Here is a 21313-nt window from a genome sequence, read left to right as displayed (position 1 = left end):
AGGCCAGACCTCTGTCCTTCACTAGAAGTAGGCACAGCCACACCAACTTCAAAATGAAGCTGAATGTAACTGTGACAAACCCAGTGCTCATGACTGAGACTATTTCATGGTGGTGCTGAGCACTTATTTGGTTTAAATAACTGCTTGAAGTACTCCCCTGTTCAGCTACGTACAACTCTTTCATCAGTCAGCCTCAAACCCAAGTTAGGATTTCAGGTTGTGTATTCTAGCAGAAATACTGTCCCATAGCCCTGTGCCTTCCAAGTAGTTTTCTTCTCCCTGCTTTCAGGGACTTAAGGGTTTACACAAAAATCCTGTTGCAGAAGTATGTGAAGTGTAAATCACATATAAAACCTCCCACCACAAAGTAGTTTAGACATGCATAAAATACAGCTTTTCAGTGAATGAACGTTTACCTGAAACTACCAGAGCTCCCACGAGCACAGAATTAAACTTAGCTCCCATAGCAGAAGGCACAGGGCTGGAAATACTGCTGAGTCCGTTAAACCAACTTCGGGCTGTTCCAGTTCACCCCCTCCCACTCCAGCTGCTCAAAGCACTGATAAATCAGATACGTGAAGTGAAATACTACACGTAACACACACTGATGGCACAATACAAAACCCTTTAATGAAAGGCTCCACCTGGGCACCTGGCCCTCAGCCCATTCGTTGCAGGAAGGGGTGGGCAGTGAGACTCCCCCTTCCCTGAAGGCAGAACAACAGAACACATTCCCAAAGTTACTCCAAACATTCTGCGTATATTTGGTAGCAAACATAAGGATTACCAAATCAATGGGGCAGGTTAATGAAATAACGTTCTTAGTGGTGTATTACAAAAAGAAATGTGCAAGAGTTCCTCTCAGCTGAGACTACAATACTGAACATTCATTGAAATATTTGCATAAAGCCCATTCTAGCAAGAATATGTAGCAATGTTCCAGTTGAGACAGGGTATCAGGAAACGCCATGAGGTGAAACATTTCTTCTAGCTCCAAATAAGCTTTTAACAGTTGCTTCCTAACACAATTCGCACACAACAGCACGTTGTCAATTTAAAAAAATATTTAATGCTGCCAAAATCGTATAAAAATACAGTAAGAGTGGCAGTACAAAACAAAATATTTCCTAATTTATTTCTTTTACATCTTTCTACATTAATACAGGCATTATAAAAACACAAGACAGCAAGTCATTTTGTTTTGCAAAGTAGCATGCTGGTGGTGTTCTTCGTCCCCTGGATGCAGTTTACGCTGTAAACAGATAACTGAGGTCCTCCCGGTACTTAACGGACCTCACTTTTGTTCCCGAAGAGGGGTTCATGTCTTGCTTTGCATGTCAATAATTTGCAGTTTATAGCTGCAGAATATTCACAAGTCTTGGAGGCTTAGGTGTCAGTCAGTCTCGGCCTACGACATACAACGCAAAAGAAAGTCACCGATTCAGTACACAGTGCAAGGACAGAGAAATCAGAACAGACAACGGGTTGGCAACTCACTACAGAACACAAACAGCTGCTCACGCATGCACTGAAGTGACTACTGATCACTTGTCTGCGGCAAGCACTCTTGGGAAGCTGCTGCACTTTGGGAAGCTATTCCCACGTTACCGCGTAAGGCACGTACTCGCTGCAGAGCTCCAAGTACAGGTCAGCTCAGCGAGCCACTTACACATGCACTAAGCCACAAGTGCTGCAGAAGTCTTCTTTGACCTGAGTGGGACTGCAGAAGGCTGCAGCTCAGCAGACTTGCCACCTCTGTGGCTCTATAGGCCAATCCTGGCACAGAGAGAGGCACGGAAGTGTTCTTAGGCAAGGTCTGATTGTTGGAACATCTTCCTCAGTACATGAGGTGTGTTGCTCTTAGGAAGAAAGGCTACGCTCCAAGGAACACACACAGCCCACAGTACTAAATAGCCAGTGTGCTACAAGCAAAATGCTTCTACGTTCTGCAAGCACTATGCTGATGCACAACAGCAGGGTTCTTCTGTTCAATTAGAATAGAAAAAGTTATCCCGAGTACTCATCCAATTTAAATAACGACTCAGACAGAAGTACAATTTTGAACACTTTTTATTTTTCATACATGAAAATGAAAGACTGACCTAAACCTTTGGAGTGTCAGGATTAAAGAACCCAGGAAGACTACTGTGTGTTACGGCAACTTTGCAAACTCCATTCTGTGACTTAAGCCACTTGGCCATGCAGAAGACTTCCTCTTTTGTCACTAAATTAAGTCCCTTGTGCAGTCATCAAGTGTGTCAGGTTAAAGCATAATGCCAGCAGCAAGCTAAATAATTGAGTTAACATTCATTGAACTTAAAGCTCACCAGGCTGCTCATGGCCAACACATGCACATGTGTATACATTTCTACTTCTTCCCTACTCAGTGGAATATCAATTGATGCAAGCAAACCATTTCAGTCAAAACCTAACAAAGTTATCTGGGTTTCACTTCCAGTTTCTTATATACATAAAATAAATCTCTGATTTTTCCAGAACTCTGTTTCGCAATGAATTCAATTTTCTTAATACATTTCAAGCTGTACTGTGACACTAAGTGGAAAAATATAATCAAACAGAAGGACTTAATGACTAACTCCAAACCACTTGCAACTGAGATCCAAACATTTCTTGGTGGTATTTTCATAAAAACACATGGATTTGTATAAAGCTTTCATCTGAGAGTCAAACACCGTTTGATCAAATTCTGACATCCAGTACACCTCAAGCATTTTGACCAACATATTTCCAAACCAAGGAAAAGCCCAACGCAGTTAACACTTCAAAAGTGCAAAAGCACTTTGGAAGTGCCATGGAAACAGCCAACAGAAATGCCAGGAATTGGGGGAGTGGGGTGGCAGAAGGCATTTCCTTCATTTTCATTCTTTAAGCATTTCCTAAAACAAACATCCCTGGGACTGACAAGCCTTCATTCTGACCCACATTTATTCTTATTTAACATCCAACTTGTACACAACTGCTCTAAATTTTCATCCTACAGAAAAACTAAATACCACAAGGCTCAGTTTGCAGTCAAACACTGTTGAAGTGTTTTATCCCAATCCCAAATCTGACGCTGAGAGACCAGAAAGAAGTTTTATCCAATCTGACACCTGGGATGTTCTAAGAGATGTAATACTCATGTCCCTCCCACTCACAGAAAACTCACCGTTCAAATTGTTTTGTCAAAGACTTGTACTGGTACATAACTCAATTTAAGAAAGCTCAGATCTTGAAGATACTTATAAGGATGTAACCAAACAAAATTTCACCTATTACCATTAGAAGATGCTCCTTTTACTCTACTGCATGAGAAGGTAATGTGAGATGACAGAAAATGGCTCCCTGCTGCCCTGCCCCACAGCCCCCTCCCAACAAAGAGGGCCTCTTCAGCAGCTACACAACAGAAAGCCAAAACGGAGAAGCTGGAATCAGGGAAAATTTGAAGTGAGAACCTGCCAAGACCCAGAGTTCAGCATCTGGAGGATGCTGGCGGACCAGAAAAACCTCATCTAAAGCAAACACAAAAGGTGATAAATGACAATGTTTTCACTGAAGCTTTTGCCTGCACTTTTTCCTTAGCTGTTTTTAGGTATTTTGAATTAAGTCTGGAATATTTCTTCTTTATAAAAGCATTTAATTACATTCGATGTGGTTTTCTAAAGCCAAGATATATTTTATAAGGCACATAAATTTACACGGTGTATCAGTTACAGCTGATACTTCAAAAATCCTCAATCTTCCCAATTAAAGGAGAAAGAAAAGAATCTTCCATCCAACTTGTTGGCTAACTTATTGCAGTTGTCAAAATTATGAGTGCCTTAAAATGCATAAGCTGCCTGCCCGTACTGTGTCACAGCCACTGCCATGCTGCTCTGCTATTAGAGCTGTACAGCAGGTCAGCAATGCTACAGGACAAATTATCTTTGTTCTACTGACACACCATTTCCCAAATGCAGAACTGCGTGTTCCAAGGAACTACACTTGTTTTCCTTATCAGGACACTTTAGCATTTGTTTACTATATAAACAGTGTAGTTCAAAATAATAACGTTAACTATTGTGAAATGAGTTTCAAAGAGTACGCACAAGTCAGCCTTGCGTACTTATGTCAGCCTGTTTGGGCCCCATACCTGGCAAATACTGCTGAGCTCTAATGTGCTGGAAACCTGTCAGTTCCTCTGGAAGAAGAGCAAATAGTCTAGCTCTCTCAGTATTTTTCAGCAATCAATCCAAAAAGTGCTTTATGAATAAACAAAAAAAAAAAAACCTTAATAAGGAATCCCAAGAGGACACACCCAAGCAGAAAACAATCAAGCTAGGACAGTGGAGAAGGTCAACACAACTTCTCTGAAGTCACCCAACAAGTCAATACTTGAATAAATAAATCCAGGTTTCAAAGTGCAGTCCAATACTACAAAATAATAAGTTTCAACTTAATACACCACATAAGCTCTGTGTTTCAAGAGAACTGAAAGGACAGCAAGTGATCTGTGTTCGGTTACTGTTTAGCAAGTGTTATCGTCCAAGTAATGGAAAGAGACCACTCAATATTAAAGTGCCTACAGGATAGGTATTCCCAAAATGTCCCATCACTGAGTGTTTTACTTTCACGCCTCTCATATACAGCAACTTGAAGAGTAATTCTACACTTTGTGAAATTCTGAAAGTGGCTAACAACTGAAAATACTGGCCACAGGGAATACTACCAGCATTTGCTTTCTATCAAAACCACACTTGGAAGACAAAGTAGTTTTCTTTGAGGTGCTTTCTATGTATACTACTGATAAATGGATTTTATTCTTTATAGCAATTAATCTATAGACACACAGAACATGTTTCACATTTAATGGAATGTCAGAACTTTAACAAAGTTGGCCTTCAAACAGTAGCTGAAGTCTGAATACATTGATCAGTTGAACAGTATACTTTTCAGTGGGGGCTATGTTCTCCAAAGCCTTAAAAAATTCAAATTCCCAAGCCTTACTTAAATAACAAAAACTACAAAAAATAAATAAGGAATGCAAAGTAACAGAGTAGAAATTGCTAAGTGCTTCATCAGACCCCTAGCTGCTCACATCATAAATCTGAGAGTCAAAATACGGGGTATGGTTGCACTAGTATTTTCATGCACAAATTACACGTAATTTCTAAATCAAATTTTTTTTGGTCAGAAATTTGTACAAACTGAGCTTTTAAAGTACAGTGAACTACAAAAAGATTAAATATGCAATTATAAAATATATTTATCCTAGGTCATAAGAATATAAAATGTTTATGCTCGTGTCACCGGTACATTACACATTACACACATTGAAGGATAACTTCTTGGTATTAATAACGTAATGGTACAACACTGTTTATTGCTTATGTCAGGCATGTAAATTTAAATCCAAACAGCCTTCAGTAGCTACAACTCTGTGGTTCAGGGTTTGCTCTAGATCCAGTAGACCATTTTTGAAAGTTGCAGCACATTTGTACCTGCTTATATAAACAAAAAATAACAACTCTGTTGGGGGGTAGCAGTTCATTTAAATACCTGCAGTGGAAAGTCCTGAGATGTTGACAGATTATCAAGTTTACATACATCCTCTATTGTATGTAATGGTCTGTACCCATTCCAGGTGTAAGGAGTTTACTGCTTAGAGTCACACCCCTGGTCAATAACTTGCAGCAAAATCAGCTGCTGGAGCAGACAAGCTTACTGTTACTTACAAGGAATGTTCTTGAAAATACATTTTCCAGCAAAAATAAGCGCCAACTAAAATCAGTGTACCAAACCCAATCTTAACAAGAATAGGTTTCCAATATAACCACCTTTTTCTTTTTCTTTCAGTCTCATTTAGCTTCTGCTTCATCTGCTGGAGCTTCTGTGCTGTGTTAGCTTTCCTATCGTCTCGCAGTCGTTTTCGGGCAGCACTTGAAGAAAAAAGAAAAAATAAGCAAAAGGTAACTCTTCAACTGTACATTCTGTTCCAACAATCTTCACATAAGTAGTTTCAGGTAAGTGAAGCCCCATAAAGTTAGCAAATGACGTATGCAAAGATGTAAAGAGCCCTTGGTGTAAGCATTCAACGGGGAATGGAATTAGATGGATTATTTGCCTCTTACTCTCATGCTAGCTGAGATGTTTCACATGGAGGCTGCAGGTATGTGCAGCATAAGGTACGAGATGAGAGCACCTGCAATATGTGATGCCTGCCCTTGCTACAGGGCTCACATTCATGCAGCTCTGCACAATCCAGCCTTGGCCTCTGGCCCCATAGCAATATGGGCAGACCCCAGGGACACAGTGCCCAAAGCAACTCCATCCCAATACTGCAGCACACAGCAACCTCAACTCAAGTAAATCCAGGAGCTCAGGCATCTGTACTCACAAAAAATATTAACTTGATACAGAAAGACAATTCATATACCATAGCTAAACCACAGAAATCTGTGAACATGTAACACGAATGGAAGGTAAGATGTGGCTTCCATCATGCAATTTCAAACACCAAACTGGAAATGGCAGGTGATAAAAACCTTTGTGCTTCTAAAGCACTGTGTATTTTACCAAAGTTGTTATAGAATTTAAAATGTGTATTGAATTATGTTGGGTATTTTTAGGACCTAATTCACAGATAAACTACAGGAAAACGATTGCAAGCTTGAGGTTTAGAGACATCTAAAGCTGAAGTAGGCGTCTGTTTTTTTCTCTTGACCTTTACACAATGAAGATTTATCAAAGTAAATATCTGAAGATAAAAAAAAAATATAATAAGACTCCTGTCCTTTCCCTCTGCTAAAGAAAGATCTTCAAGGTTTATGATCAGAAAAGCCCACAGTAACTCAACTCCTCAAAAAGCACCTGTCTTCTAAAGAGTGTCTTCATTTTACCTACCTTTCAACGTTTCCATCTGTGCCATCCTGAACTTTAGTGGACAGCCCAGTACTTATTTTATCCATTTGATCTTTACTCTCCAGGCCTACGCTGTTCCCATTGTACTTCTCGGTGGTTATTTTGGCTGGGTGTGGAGGAGACTGCTCGCTACTTGGCGCCTGGTCCTCCTTAGAGAGCTCCTTCCACCGTTTCTGCAAACAAGAAGAATATGTTTCAAACATTCTCCTAACACTGAAGGTACTCTTTGGCTAAGATAACTTCCTACAGAATAGCTGCAGATGTGGATTAAAGGATCTATGAGATCAAAAATAGAAGTTACTAGACAAATAAACAAGGTCAGACAAAGATGTTCTCCAACAACAGGCCGGTTATATTAGTAGAAATACTTAATGCTGCTGAAATACTAGGATCTTGCTAACATATTTTTCTCAGTTACTGCAATTCACAAATCAACTTCTACCACCAAGAACACATTCTCCCTAAATTTACTGTAAGGGATAGTGTAATAGCACAACCATGACAAATATTAACTTTGCTAATTACACTATACTTCAGCAACAGAGCTAAAACCAAATGCGAGAACACTGCAGTGAAGGTGTGTGTTCTGAAGAAAAAAAAAAAAAGAAAATCTAACGAGCCAGCATAAACAATTCCCAGACAGACCAAATATTACAGCCATTCCTACCAACACAGAGTGGTAGGTATGATGGCTGTAACTAATTACACAAATTTTAATCAAAGACTCCAGTGATTACATTTTCTTACTTTTACATGACAGATAAGCACAAAACTCTTAAGAATATTCATATTAAAGATCAGAAGATCAGGTTTTGCTGCATGAACAGCACAAGCTGTCTTTACTTCAGCAGTATTTTGTAGGGATTGCTGATGTATACTTTCCTTTGTTTTTAGAGAAGTTCACACTACATCTCAGAGATGAGACAGTTCTCATTAGATAAATGGCCACCCAAATTAATTCCTACAGCCTTCAAAAGGCTTAAGGAAACTTGTTTTTTGGAATGAGATAGGGAATTTGAAAAAAGGAATGGGAAGGGCAGGCTTAGCATAGTAAATCTGCATTGAAAATTAGGATAGTACTGACATGTCCTTATACAACTGACAGGAAAAAAATAAAATGAACAGAGTCTGTCAGAGACTCCTATGAAGAAAACAAGGAAGAGGTTTTGAAGTTTCCTAAGACTTGCCAAAATCTAGATATACAAGACTACCCTTCTTAGATGTAATGCTGGCATCAGAAAACATCAACATTGTAGAAGGAGCTGAAATATCTTCCTTCTACATTGTTTATATTTTAGTATAATGGCTTTGGAGATTGTAGTTTTTTTTAATACATATTTTGCAACTGATGTGACATCAATAGCACAAAGGCACAAGTACAGCACCACTTTCTAATTAGATCATCTCTCTTCTGCCAGCATCCATAGAATCACAGAATCACCAAGGTTGGGAAAGACCCACAAAATCACCCAGTCCAACCGTCCATCTATCACCAATAGTTCTCACTAAACCATGTCCCTCATCACAACATCCAAACATTCCTTGAACACCTCCAGGGTCAGTGACTCCACCACCTCCCTGAGCAGCCCATTCCAGTGCCTGACTCTTTTGGAGAAGTAGTATTTCCTAACATCCAGCCTGAATCTCCCCTGGCACAACTTGAGGTCATTCCCTCTCATCCTATCACTAGCTACAGAGAGAAGAGGCTGTCCCCAGCTCACTACAACCTCCCTTCAGGTAGTTATAGAGAGTGATAAGGTCTCCTCTGAGCCTCCTCTCCTCCAGACTAAGCAATCCCAGCTCCCTCAACTGCTCTCTATAAGACCTGTGCTCCAGACCCCTCACAGCTTTGTCGCCCTTCTCTGGATGTGCTCCAGGGCCTCAATGTCTTTCTCGCAGTGAGGGGCCCAAAACTGAACACAGCACCTGAGATGTGGCCTCACCAGCACTGAGTACAGAGGGACGATCACTTCCCTGCTCCCGCTGGCTGCGCTATTTCTGATACAAGCCAGGATGCCATTGGCCTTCTTGGCCACCTGGCACACTGCTGCCTCATGTTCAGCCGAGCATCAACCAATACCTCCAGGTCCATTTCCTCTACACAATCCTCCAGCCACTCTGCCCCAAGCCTGTAGCATTGCCTGGGGTTGTTGTGGTCCAAGAGCAGGACCTGGCATTCAGCCTTGAACCTCATCCCATTGGCTTCAGCCCAGCTCTCTAGCCTGTCCAGATCCTTCTGTAGGGCCTCGCTACCTCCAGGCAGATCGACACTTCCACCCAGCTTGGTGTCATCCACAAATTTACTCAGGGTGCTCTTAATGCCCTCATCCAGGTCATCAATAAAGAGACTGAAGTTTTACTCATCTCAAAAACCACTTGCTAAGTTCACTCAAACCAGAGACATGAAGCTGAGAAACTGTTTACAGTAAACAGAAATCCAGTACCTGACACTCATGGGCTCATGGGCAGCTCCACACTACAGTCCTCAGTATAACTGCTGTACTCCTAGTGTCACATGCCTTCTTGCTCTACAACTGAACACTCTTTACCTAGGAGCCACTGTTGTAAGAGTAATTAGGGCTTCTGCCCAGCCTGTCCAGAAAGCTGTGGGTAAGGAGGTAGGAAGGAAACCCAAAGCAAGGCCTCTATACAGCATTTGATATGTTCTAACTCTATCATCCACCATTTCTTCAGCCTTTTTCCAAGGCCTCTATTGCATGCGCTGAACCTCTGGGTAACTACGTCCTCCATATCATTCAATGATCCCTTTTCATATTTCTCTATTTCATGATGATACAGTGAAGATGCTGGTTTATACTATTCACAATAGCTCCAAAATGAGGAAGTAAGCTTGTCTTGTACGGTCCTGCACTATTCAGTGATTTCTTGTCACCTTACTCTCTTTCTCCATATGCCTACACTGTGCTGTTACCTTTCTTGGCTCCAAAACACAGTAGGTTCTTACGTGCAAGAGCTGCCTAAAAACAACCAGCGTTACTGATACCAAAGTTGCAATCTGTTAATTCATCTAAGTCCCATTAGCCTACAGATCTACTACATCACAAGACAGAAATTCACTTTGCTTGGAGAAGTATTCTGAAACAAGATGGAAGGAAAAAATAAATGAAAATAAAAACTAAATTGGTATGCTAGACATTTGTCCTAATGATGACTTCTCTGAAGTCTTTCTTGCATGAAAAAAAGTTTACGCATAAGAAAACCTGCAAGTAACAGAAGGTAAAAGGAAGGCAAAGAATTGCTGCCAAAATAAGGACATTGAATACCTTGGGGTCCATTAATCACTTTTAAATGTCTGTGATTAGAAAGATCAACTGTGAATGGACTCTTTGCAAAACGAGTGCCAGATTGTCATCTGTTGAACAAATTCAAGACAGACCTAAAAATATATTCCTCAGAAACTGATGTCAAAACCATAGCTATTCATAAATGAAGCTACTCAGACTACCCACCCCACGATGCTGATTTTCCAGCCATTGAATCAGCATTCGCAATAAACTAACTCCTCCACTGCACAGCTTTTGTTTCGCTTTATAAAGAAACCGCCACTAACAATTTAAGAAAATCCACAGCGTAGATTCACTTTACTTCCAGAGAAAGTCTTCTCACAAGACTGTGTCAATAAGATATTTGCTGGCTAAGACAAATACTAAATCTGGGGTAATGAGCACATAGGAAGAACTGAAATCAGAGACAAGCTTACTAATTTTACTTCACAAAAGGAATTTCCCACCACTCATTGTACTGCAAATGCAATAAGTTGGCTCAAATGGCTAGTTCAGAATGAAATGTTAAGTTTAAATCTCCATGACAAGACTATTTGAATGTCAAGACTGCAAAAAAAGTACACCTTTAGGCAAACAAGCAGCAAGGACTGTGGTGTTAAAGTTTCCAATTAGACGATAGCATCTGCAACTTAAAAATAAAAATAAAAATAAAAATGCATCTCTGGAACTGAGGTTGTGAAATGATGTCTGGAACAAACAAGTGATGAAGTTTCCATCACTGTCATACAATCATCCTCAAAATAACAACCAAAACGTTTGAGTAAGGTAGCTAAGCTTTAGGGCCTGTATTGCCTCTTGGAACAAATGGATACAATAAATAAGATGTATGGGCAATAGTAAGATTTTCACCTGATCCTGTCAGCTGAACAACAGCTCCAGTTTTGGGGATTCACAAACATCAGTACAAAGCTGTGATGTTCCATGTCGGCAAAACACCTCTGTGGATCTAAGCAATTAAACCAACCTTGTACTTTCAAAGCCACAAATTCGTTTACCTGAGTCCACTCATTTCAACAGCTGTTTTCTGAAGAGTGACAAGTTATTCTGCTGCGTCACTGAAACAATTTAACTTTGTTAAGAAGGAATTTTATTGAAAACTTGAGGCTTGTTCCATCTCATTTATAGCACATAGTACTGCAGTACTATCAGGAAGCAAGTCAGTGCTTTAGTTACAAAACCACGCTATCAGCGCACCAACCACACAACTCTGTGGGTCTCCCTTTGTGAGGGTCTTGGGTGGAAGCCCCAGATGTGCTAAGTGAGAGGAAAAGTATTCTCCAATCCTGATATAAATAATACAGCTGCAGCCAAGTGTGGGCTGTGTTTCATAGAACCACAGAATGGCCTGGGTTGAAGAGGACCACAATGATCATCTAGTTTCAACCCCCCTGCTATGTGCAGGGTTGCCAACCACCAGACCAGGCTGCCCGGAGCCACATCCAGCCTGGCCTTGAATGCCTCCAGGGATGGGACATCCACAACTTCCTTGGGCAACCTGTGCCAGTGTGTCACCACCCGCTGAGTGAAAAAATTCCTCCTAATATCTAACCAATATCTCCCTTATCACAGTTTAAAACCACTCCCCCTTGTCCTATCACTATCCACCCTGATAAACATTTGTTCCCCCTCCTGTTTATATGCTCCCTTCAAGTATTGGAAGATCACAGTGAGGTCTCCCTAAAGTCTTCTCTTCTCCAAGCTAAATAAGCCCAGTTCCCTCAACCTTTCTCCACAGGTGCTCCAGCCCTCTGATCATCTTAGCGGCCCTCCTCTGGACTCGTTCCAAGGGTTCTGTGTCTTTCTTTTATTAGGGACCCCAGCCTGCATGCAGTACTCCAGATGGGGCCTCACAAATGTCAAGTGGAGAGGGAGGATGACCTCCCTCTCCCTGCTGGCCATCTCCTTTAATGCAGCCGAGAACACAGTTGGCCTTCTGGGCTGCAAGTGCACACTGCTGGCTCACGTCCAGCTTCTCGTCCACCAGGACCTTCTCCACAGAGCTGCTCTCAAGGAATTCTTCCCCCAGTTTGTATAAATACCTGGGATTGCCCCAGCCAAAGTGCAGCACCCTGCACTTGCCCTTATTGAACCTCATTAGGTTTTCATGGGCCCACTTCTCCAGCCTGTCCAGGTTCTTCTGGATGGATTCCCTTCCTTCCAATGTATTGAACACACTGCTCAGCTTGGTGTCATCCACAAACTTGCTGAGGGTGCACTCAATGCCATCATCTATGTCACTGATGAAGATGTTGAAGAGCACCGGTCCCAAGACTGATCCCTGAGGGACACCGCTTGTGACCGGTCTCCACCCTGATGCAGAACCATTAATCGCAACCCTTTGGCTGTGTCCAGCCAACCAACTCCTAATCCATCAAACAGTTCATCCTTCAAATCCACACCTCTCCAATTTAGAGAGAAGCATGTGGTGAGGGACCATGTCAAAGGCTTCACAGAAGTCCAGGTAAATGACATCCATCACCCTTCCCCATCTACGAACGCCATCACTCCATTATAGGCCAGTAAACTGCTTGCCTGCAGAGTTTTACTGAAATCCATGGGGAAGTCAGAGACCAGCATTTGGTTAGTGTTAGAGAAATCTGTCATTACTACATGCTCACTCCAACACCTCTCACACTCTGGACAGTGCAACAATTCTCTATGGGTGGGGAAAAAAAAAATCTAGCTGACCTTGAAAGGGGAAATGCTTCTGTATGTACTGCAGGCTTGGGTCAAACACGTATTGATTTTCTGCACATGACCATGATGCAGAAAGAGAAAAGCATCTCCACAACTAACTACACTGCAGAAAACACTGACTTAAGACAGGCCATCTGAACAATCATCACAGAAAACATGCAGAATGCAGAAATAACAAAGTTGATGAGAGTATTCCAAGTTGACAACACTTCCTTCTGTCTATCTATATTGCAAGATTTCTTGTTTCTGCAAGTACGTGGGAAGCAGAGCTGCACAACTTGAAGCACAGCTTTTTAATAAACAAAGCAGGAAAATTATGGGAAGAGAACACGTTCATATTCCCAGAAAGAAAGCTCCAGAAAGGTAGGAGGCTGTACACGTTTGGATGAATCATGCAGTATTCTAGGCCCTCAGTGCAGCTGTTAGATGAGCAGCAAACTCTCTACATGTTGGTAAGTAACTGTGTAAAATGATTTTATATACATAGCAAGTCAAGAAAAAAATCCTAGAAGAAGAATCTGACAACTTCCAGAACAGCAGGAGATGCATGTTTAAGCTGATCTGCTTCACTAATTTTAATGAATCAATCAAAAAGCCCTAGCATATGAAAGCAGAATTAAGTCTGTTACACAACCTCTCCTCCTGGCCCTCCCTCCCCCACACAGACATTTGAAATAGCTGTAGCTACCATAATTACTGCAAACTACACTGACAGAGCAGTAAGATTTGGTAATCTCTGAAATTCACAATATTTAGCTAGATTCTACTAAGTGTAATATAAAATTTAAAGGATATGAAAAAAAAAAATGAAGCTTTACTAATAAAGCTCATTTTTACCATCAGGCAATTATTACTGCTAAGAAAACATAGGGCAAGAAGGGAAATCCAGCAGAGATTGTTGTTATCTTTTCAAAGATACCGAGTATTACTTCTGCTTTTCAGCACTGAAAATACTGACTTGATCTTTTTAAAATTAGAAATGCAAAAATAACTTGTCTGTATCTCAGAGAAGACACTTACACAGGATTAGGAGTTTAGCAGCTAGAAAGGACTGTACCTTTAATACCCTCAAGAAACATACTGAAAAAGGTAGTTTATTTTAAACCCACAAAATTGATGATTTTAAAGTAGCTCAGAGCTCATTTTTAACTACTGTTAGCAGTCTACTGTTTATGCTTAAACACACAGAGCTAAAGTAATTACCTGTATAGTTGAATCCCCCATTATAAATTTTGCTCCTTCTATTACGGCCATATATGAAAATCTTAGTTGATCAGGTGTCTGAATAAGTCCCATTCGGTATTTTCTCATATCCAATAACACCTTCTTAATATCTACAGAAAACGGATCCTTTTTTTCCATCTGTAAAGAAGGTTATATTGAAAGTGTCATAGATACGGTTAAGAAAAATTACAGATAAAAAGATGTGAATCACAAAATGCAAACTAAAAATTAATTTTGTCACATTATGTTCCTATTAGTTACATAAGAAATTAACACCTCAAGTTTCTAAATTGGTTTTCACAGGAAAAATAAAAAGTAAATAATTAACGAAAGCTTGTCCTAAGCAAATCTACAACCACGTATTAACCAAATAAATCAGTACTCTATTATCAAGTCTTAACTTTGAGGAATTTAGATGCACTTGGTTTTATTCTAAGATGTACTTCAAAATAGGCCTATCACAATCAGAATCATAAAGTAGTATTTCCTGCAACTCCCGAACAGAACAGCAGTTTGGAGTAGGGCAGACATTTCCTTATTTAAAGCAGATCCTCTAATTTACATGCAACACACACATCTTGAGCTCCACACTAGACTCATGGGAACAGTTTAAATCACATATCTGCACTCCTTGCAGTGATTGCTTTAATTCTTTTAATGTTAAAGTATGTTTGCATCAAAATACACACCTTGGGTTTTGTTGTTTGGTTTTTTAAAATACACAAAAAAACCTGAAGAATAAATTGAGAGGGCATACTCAAAACATAAGATGACTAGTTTAGACTTAGGATGAAATCCTTTTCCTTAATCCTATGCCATACCTCTCACTATTAACCAACAGAGCCAAAAGTGGATTCTGAAATTTGAAAAAAATCACACAAAACTTACAGGTATTTTAAATTTTATTTAACATTTAAAGTGCACTCAAATTATGAATAACGATACAGTCCATGAGTCTAAACCTAGGCTAATCTCAATCATTCTGTGTATCTCATACAAAAGACAAAGAATGCTGCCTATGTACTTTCCAGAACGCTGTGAAAAGGGTGAAATACCTCCAGATAGATTTATCAGTGTATTTTAAGACTTTTGTTTATAATCATTAAAACATGAAGGAAAAAAGCGTGATGCCCTAACAAAAACTTTTACTGATACGTCATTACCTTAAATGGTTTTAAAGCCTTCTGACCGAAACACCCACAATGGGAACGAAGGCAGAGTGTGGGAAGGAAAGCAGTGACAGAAAACAACTAAGTACTTACCAGAACCAGACAAGAGTCTACTAATGAAAACGTGCCGGATCGTCCTATCCCTGCACTACAGTGAACCACTGCCGGTCCATGTTCAGGACTTAGGCAACCAGATTCTCTGACTTTAAAAAGGAAGTTCAGGAATGAAGCTGGGGATTCAGGGACTCCAAAATCTGGCCACGTAGTATAATGAAAGTGAGATATCATCCTGGATTCTCCACTCTAGAAGTAAAAACAAACAATGCAACTAGAAAGTACTCAATTTGTGTTTAGTTAGCACACATTTCCCCAGTCCAAATCAATACAACTCTATTTTAAAACTCCCATTCAGATAAACAATCTAATATCTTTCTGCAAGTTGGATGACTACTAACGATGCAATCTGAAGCATTTCATCACCTGCATTAGTAGTTTTTTCCCCTTTGAAATTATTACTAAATATCGTTTTTCCTCTTCTCAAACTTTCACTGTTTTATTTTTTGCTTTACTACTTGCCTTCAAATATTCCTTCTTAACCATTAATGCAATTTAATGGCTGACAGCAATCATGTTATGGTGGACAGGACTGAAAAAATACCCATCAGCACTGCAAGCACTCTCTTCTGCTCAGAGCAGGGTACAATACCAAGAGGTACCAGTGTCTCCTTTCTACTAACTGCAACACTGAGAGTACCAAGAATGTGCAACAAGACTGAGCTTGAAGTATTCGTTCATTGGAAGTAAATAAGAATTCGAACACCACACAAAATAACAGTAAGCAAATCTGCATGACTGAAAAGCTTCAGTCATGAATTTGAGCCATATCTTTGCAGAACTCCTTCAGATTTGCTGCTAAATGCTACTCCTTGCCTCTCCTCTCCTTGTTACATGCTGATTCTGAGACAATTTTGTCAGTAATTTTATTGCAGGAATTTTTAACCTCCCTCCATTTTACCTATTTTTCCACGGATATTAAAATCTACATAAACTTGCATATACTTGAAACATCAATAGATTTAAGGTATCCGTGCATTACAGAAAATCCATTTTTCTTTTTCAGTAACAAGCTATATGAGGGATAACGTGTGAAACTCCTTTGCGGAACTATGATTGCCCAGTTCATTCATAGTTACCACAAGAACAAGAATATTCTCACACTGTCTTTTGCCCTGATACTGCAAGACTGCACATTTCCACAGACAACAAGATCTATTGCTGTGACTCAATTCAACCTCAAATACACAACATTTTGCAGGGATGTTTCATCTTTTGGATAAAAGCTCAACATGGAAAACGGTCTGACCCATCACACTTGGTACATGAGTATACATTAAGTTTTCCTTTTTGAAATCTTACCAAACCCTCCTCAATTACATAAATACAGGGATTTTCCTTTCTTATTTGTCTGAAGCAAAGCATTAAAAAAAGTTTGTGTTCTCAGCTGAGATGTAGTTTTAATGACACCGAGTTACTTTAACTAGTCAACTTTTTAAAATATCATGAAGGAGATGTTCTTGAAAAGAAGTTTGGTAGTTATAAAAATTTAAGGAATGTAACATGCTAAGCAATTTCCTCAAAAAAAAAAATCTCCAGAAAAATAATTGATCAACTGACAAAATAAAGAGGAAAACTGGAGAGCGGAGATAGAACATAATAGGTAAAGAGAAGCTTAAAGGTGTTTCTTCTGAATGTAGGTGATCTTTTGAAGTGGTAATCTGTACTCTCTCCTCCCCCTCAAGATTCTTAACAGTATTCCAGATGAAAGCCTCCCTTATACCTCAAGACAATAAAAAGCAGTACTTATCTATGGAAAATAAAGCTGACCTGTGGGATGGAGTCGAGTTTTTCTTGTTTTTTTTTTTCTTCTTGTTTTTTTGTTTTGTTTTGTTTTGTTTGTTTGTCTTTAAATCCCTTATTGTAGTAAGCACTAGCATCCTCATCTTTAAACAAAGAAAAACACACAACGGTGCTTCCAGCACATTGCCAAGTGTCCCCCCCTGCATACACTAATCTGGAGAACGCTATACCTAATGGAAAAGTAGATCAATGCTACTGTACATCTCACCCATCTCTAGTTCACTGAATTACTTTTTCTTCCTCCCCATACTGTATGAGAGCTTTATCCATTCCAGAATTTTCCATCACTTAAGCTCATTTAAAAATACCTGGTCTCTTCATCTCTCTTTATGAGTCTCATTTCAAAGCACTGCAACTGACTGGTCTTTGAACTTGCAGTTTTTAAACATACAGCCAAGTCCCATTTGACTCTTTGAAACCTCCCACATTTTCTCTCTCACACAGAAGGACTCTTTCAAGTGGTGCTTGGCAGTCAAGCTGGACAACTGAAATACTGTCTTTATGTAAGTAACTGTACCATTCTTTCTTGAAGAACTTCTTTGTTTTGGGGAGTTGTGGCTAGCCATGCACCACAGGTACCTCCTACATGAACTCTTGCAAGACTCTAGAGAGAAAAGGTTTGGCTTGGTAAGGATTCACAACTGTTGAGTGACAGAAATTCAGTTAAGGAACAGCTGATTATTTAAAGCTGATAAGCTGTAAATGTTAAACGTTCTTTTAAAGAAAAAAGCTAAGCCTCAGGATTCAGACAGGTACTACACATTTTACAGATATATAAATGGTATAAGTAGGTTTATGTAGGTAAATGGTTTAAGCAGGTAATGCTTTTCTGCTTGACAACTGAGAATCAGTTTATTCTATAGTTACTGTGCCGTATTCTTCTAATACTTATTCTTTAAGCCTAGCTACCTATCCTACAGAAAATATCCTACAGAGGTCATCATATAATATTTTAACTTTTTGAAAAATGCTGTCAAACCATTCTAGTGGATGTTTCATGAAATACTGGGACAAGCTTACAGCAAATAATTACAGCTAAAACTGGTTAGCTTGGAAGATAATACCACACTGCACAGCTTTCCACTGATAGCTGGCAGGACCTGCAGCACCATCGCAAGCCATGCTCCAAGTTACAAGCATGCAAGGATCAGAGCAGAAGAATAATATAAGGCAACGAGGCAACCTTTCCACAAAATAAACCTTACCACAATCATTGTACGGTGAATATCCAATAATCCAATTAAGAAGGGGACAAAAGTCTCAGAACAACTCTCGTCACCTTACATTCAGTCACCTGAGAGCCTGAACAGGAATAAAATACTATCCAATTGCTCAAAGAAGCTGATGCTTTCAGTGTCAAGCAAACCAAGTTAAGACAGAAAATGCTCACCTTGTCAAATTTCACATAAACACACCTTAAAAAAAAAAAAGCTGTGACAGCTGATAGGCTACTTAAATGGTCTAACATATCAATGAATAAAAATACACACAAATCCCAGTGGTGGTCTTGTATTTCACAATCAGGCCTCAAATGTATTAACATTTAATTTGTATAGAAATGAGGTGTGCTCTGGAGTACTACAGAAGTACTGACAATCAAAATACTGACTTTTACCACAACCTTCTTTATTTCCTCATTCTAATGCCTGGCAGAACAGCTTTCAAATTATATAAAAAATTGTAATGAAGATAATGCAGCTAAATAATTCTCACAAACATTCTGCTTTGCAAAAGTAGTACGTATCCTCTCCTCGGAGTTATGCCTTCTAAATCTGTAAAGCACATACAAGAAAGGAAAACCCAGACTCTTGTAAGGAATTGATATTTTTCCTAATATCTCCTTATTTCTTATGCCTTATTTCTTATGCAATGAGAAGTAAAATACCTGCTTAAACTTTTCAGAGTGCTGTGAACGTCCTAGAGTTTAAAACAAGCGTATGCCATGTTTCTGAAATTCCTTCCAACCACTGCAGCGGTTACATAAATATACATACAGTCACAATGACAAAAATCACGTTATATATGAGATAACAGAACACGGCCTGCCATTAGATTGCTGCCTTCATAACCTGAAGAATACCTTCTTCAGACATTTAAAATTTTGAACACTGGAAACCAACAGCAACTCTAACCTTATCTTCATTACTACATTGATCCTGTGCTTCCACCTGAAATGTATTAAGAAGCCTTACTCTAAAGTCTCCTACCACTAACGTTGCAACAAATCTAGATTACTACCTCTCCTCAAGCTGCTTTACTCTTATTTCTAGGAACCCAGCCTCAGACACCTTTACTCACACAAATACTTAGCAAACTTACTGTACTGAATTTTTATTTTATGCCCTAGTGCTTCTATAAGGCCTGAAGAATGCTAACTCCAAATAATATTTTGTATGTAAAACAGCTAGAAGAAACAGAACATAATTCAGAACAAAAGTTACTCAAAGGGGGTAAGGGGGGGAAAAACAAACACATTTCAATTCCTTTCCACTGCTCCATTTCAGCATCGAGCCAATCTCTGGTTTCCCTCAGATTCTGATACTCCTTTGTTCCCTGAAGCTTCCCTGAATTCCCCAGTACCAATCTATTCCCCTTAAGTTCATCAGCACTCACTGCATTATACCCTGTGGGTGATCTTCACGCTACCTGGCCACCACACCAGAAGTTACTGGAAATACAGTTTTTCCTTTTCTTTTAAGTACTCATCACAAGGAAAGCCAAAAAGATTAATCAATTACACGTTCTGTACATGGTGGAATCTTACAGAAATTACCTGTGAATACCTAACAATTCACCCAGAATATGATGATAGTCACCAAACAGTCACTCCATCCAATGAAGCATGCATTTAACAAAAGGCTCTAAAACACTTATCAACTTCTCCATTACACTTGGAGGTGTTACTTCAAGTCACAGACATGCAATGCTTTTCAAGTAAATGATTACAAATTTATCATGTAAGCACAGTATTTTCCTCTGTTCTTATTTTCCATTGTAGCAAAGGTTTATAGAAGCCTTCACATTCAGTCTTTCCTTAAGGGGAGCTGAGAAAAAGACACCAATGAACATCATCTCTACAAAGTTTTTGGGCAACTCCAGCCACAACAGCAAAAACAAACACTTGCCCGAAACAGATCTAAACCAATCAAACTGTCAAATATCACCATCTAACCCTAAAAACCACACACTACCCCTCAAATCCCTATCACCTGTATTTCTAATTGCTCTTAAATTAGAAACAAATACTCAGGTTTTGTCCTACAGGTAAGAACATTAAACGATTCTTTTGATACATATTCGTTTTGCTTGTGTATTAGTGAGATTTGCTAAAGTAACACAAATAATTTACTTGAGTTCTGAATAGCTGTACTGTAAAGCATTTAAGTTCTCTGTGTTTTCATGGAAATGCTAAAATTTCTTAAGTATTCTTGGAACTCGGAATAAAATTGTATTTCTGACTCATCCTATATTCCAGGCATCAAGTGGCTAGATGGTTTCCTATTCTGTCCCCACAAAAGCTCTCTCCAGAGTTAAAGTGCATGAGCACAGTTAAGCTCACATTTCAATTCTATGTGAATACTCAGTTCCCACTAATCTTAATGACACACTTCAAAATTCTTATAAAAGGCTGCACTGGCAATTCACAGTGTTATTATCCCGGGAACTGTGTTGCTCTTGTTGTTTTTTTCCCCCCCTTTGAGTAACTAACTATGTTCTGTTTCTTCTAGCTGTTTTACATACAAAATATTATTTGGAGTTAGCATTCTTCAAACCTTATAGAAGTATTAGGGCATAAAATAAGAACTCAGTACAGTAAGTTTGCCAAGTATTTGTGTGAGTGAAGTTACTTAGAAGAATGTCTATGTAACACTGATGGGGCCTGCATTAACAGTCCAGTAAACCCAGGCATTTCAGCTCTCAGTAGCTTTAAGCCACAAAGTTTACTACAGTGTTCGTGTACTGTGCTGTTCCTCATATGATCTCCACATTTTCCTGCTAATGTTATGTCCAAACACAGATGTATCACGAAAATTGCATTCTTTAAAAAAATCAGGAAATCCAAGATTACAGGCCAATGGTAGTCAAATAATTATTAGAAAA

At 39.3% G+C, this 21313-nt stretch overlaps 1 protein-coding gene across 1 annotated transcript; it reads right to left on the bottom strand.

Annotated features, from left to right (window-relative positions):
* Positions 1 to 608: 608 nt before the first annotated feature.
* Positions 609 to 17747, bottom strand: PTPN2 (protein tyrosine phosphatase non-receptor type 2). The gene is made up of 6 exons (XM_019613948.2): positions 17730 to 17747; positions 15389 to 15598; positions 14106 to 14264; positions 6883 to 7073; positions 5817 to 5918; positions 609 to 1408 (listed from the first exon to the last, which is right to left on the bottom strand). Exons 1-6 carry the CDS (start codon positions 17730 to 17732, stop codon positions 1387 to 1389), a joined length of 687 nt encoding a protein of 228 aa, XP_019469493.1. The 5' UTR covers positions 17733 to 17747; the 3' UTR covers positions 609 to 1386.
* Between the last annotated feature and the right edge of the window lie 3566 nt (positions 17748 to 21313).

This window comes from Meleagris gallopavo, chromosome 3, assembly GCF_000146605.3.
Source record: "Meleagris gallopavo isolate NT-WF06-2002-E0010 breed Aviagen turkey brand Nicholas breeding stock chromosome 3, Turkey_5.1, whole genome shotgun sequence".
Classification (NCBI taxonomy): domain Eukaryota; kingdom Metazoa; phylum Chordata; class Aves; order Galliformes; family Phasianidae; genus Meleagris; species Meleagris gallopavo.
This window is presented reverse-complemented; position numbering and strand designations above follow the sequence as displayed.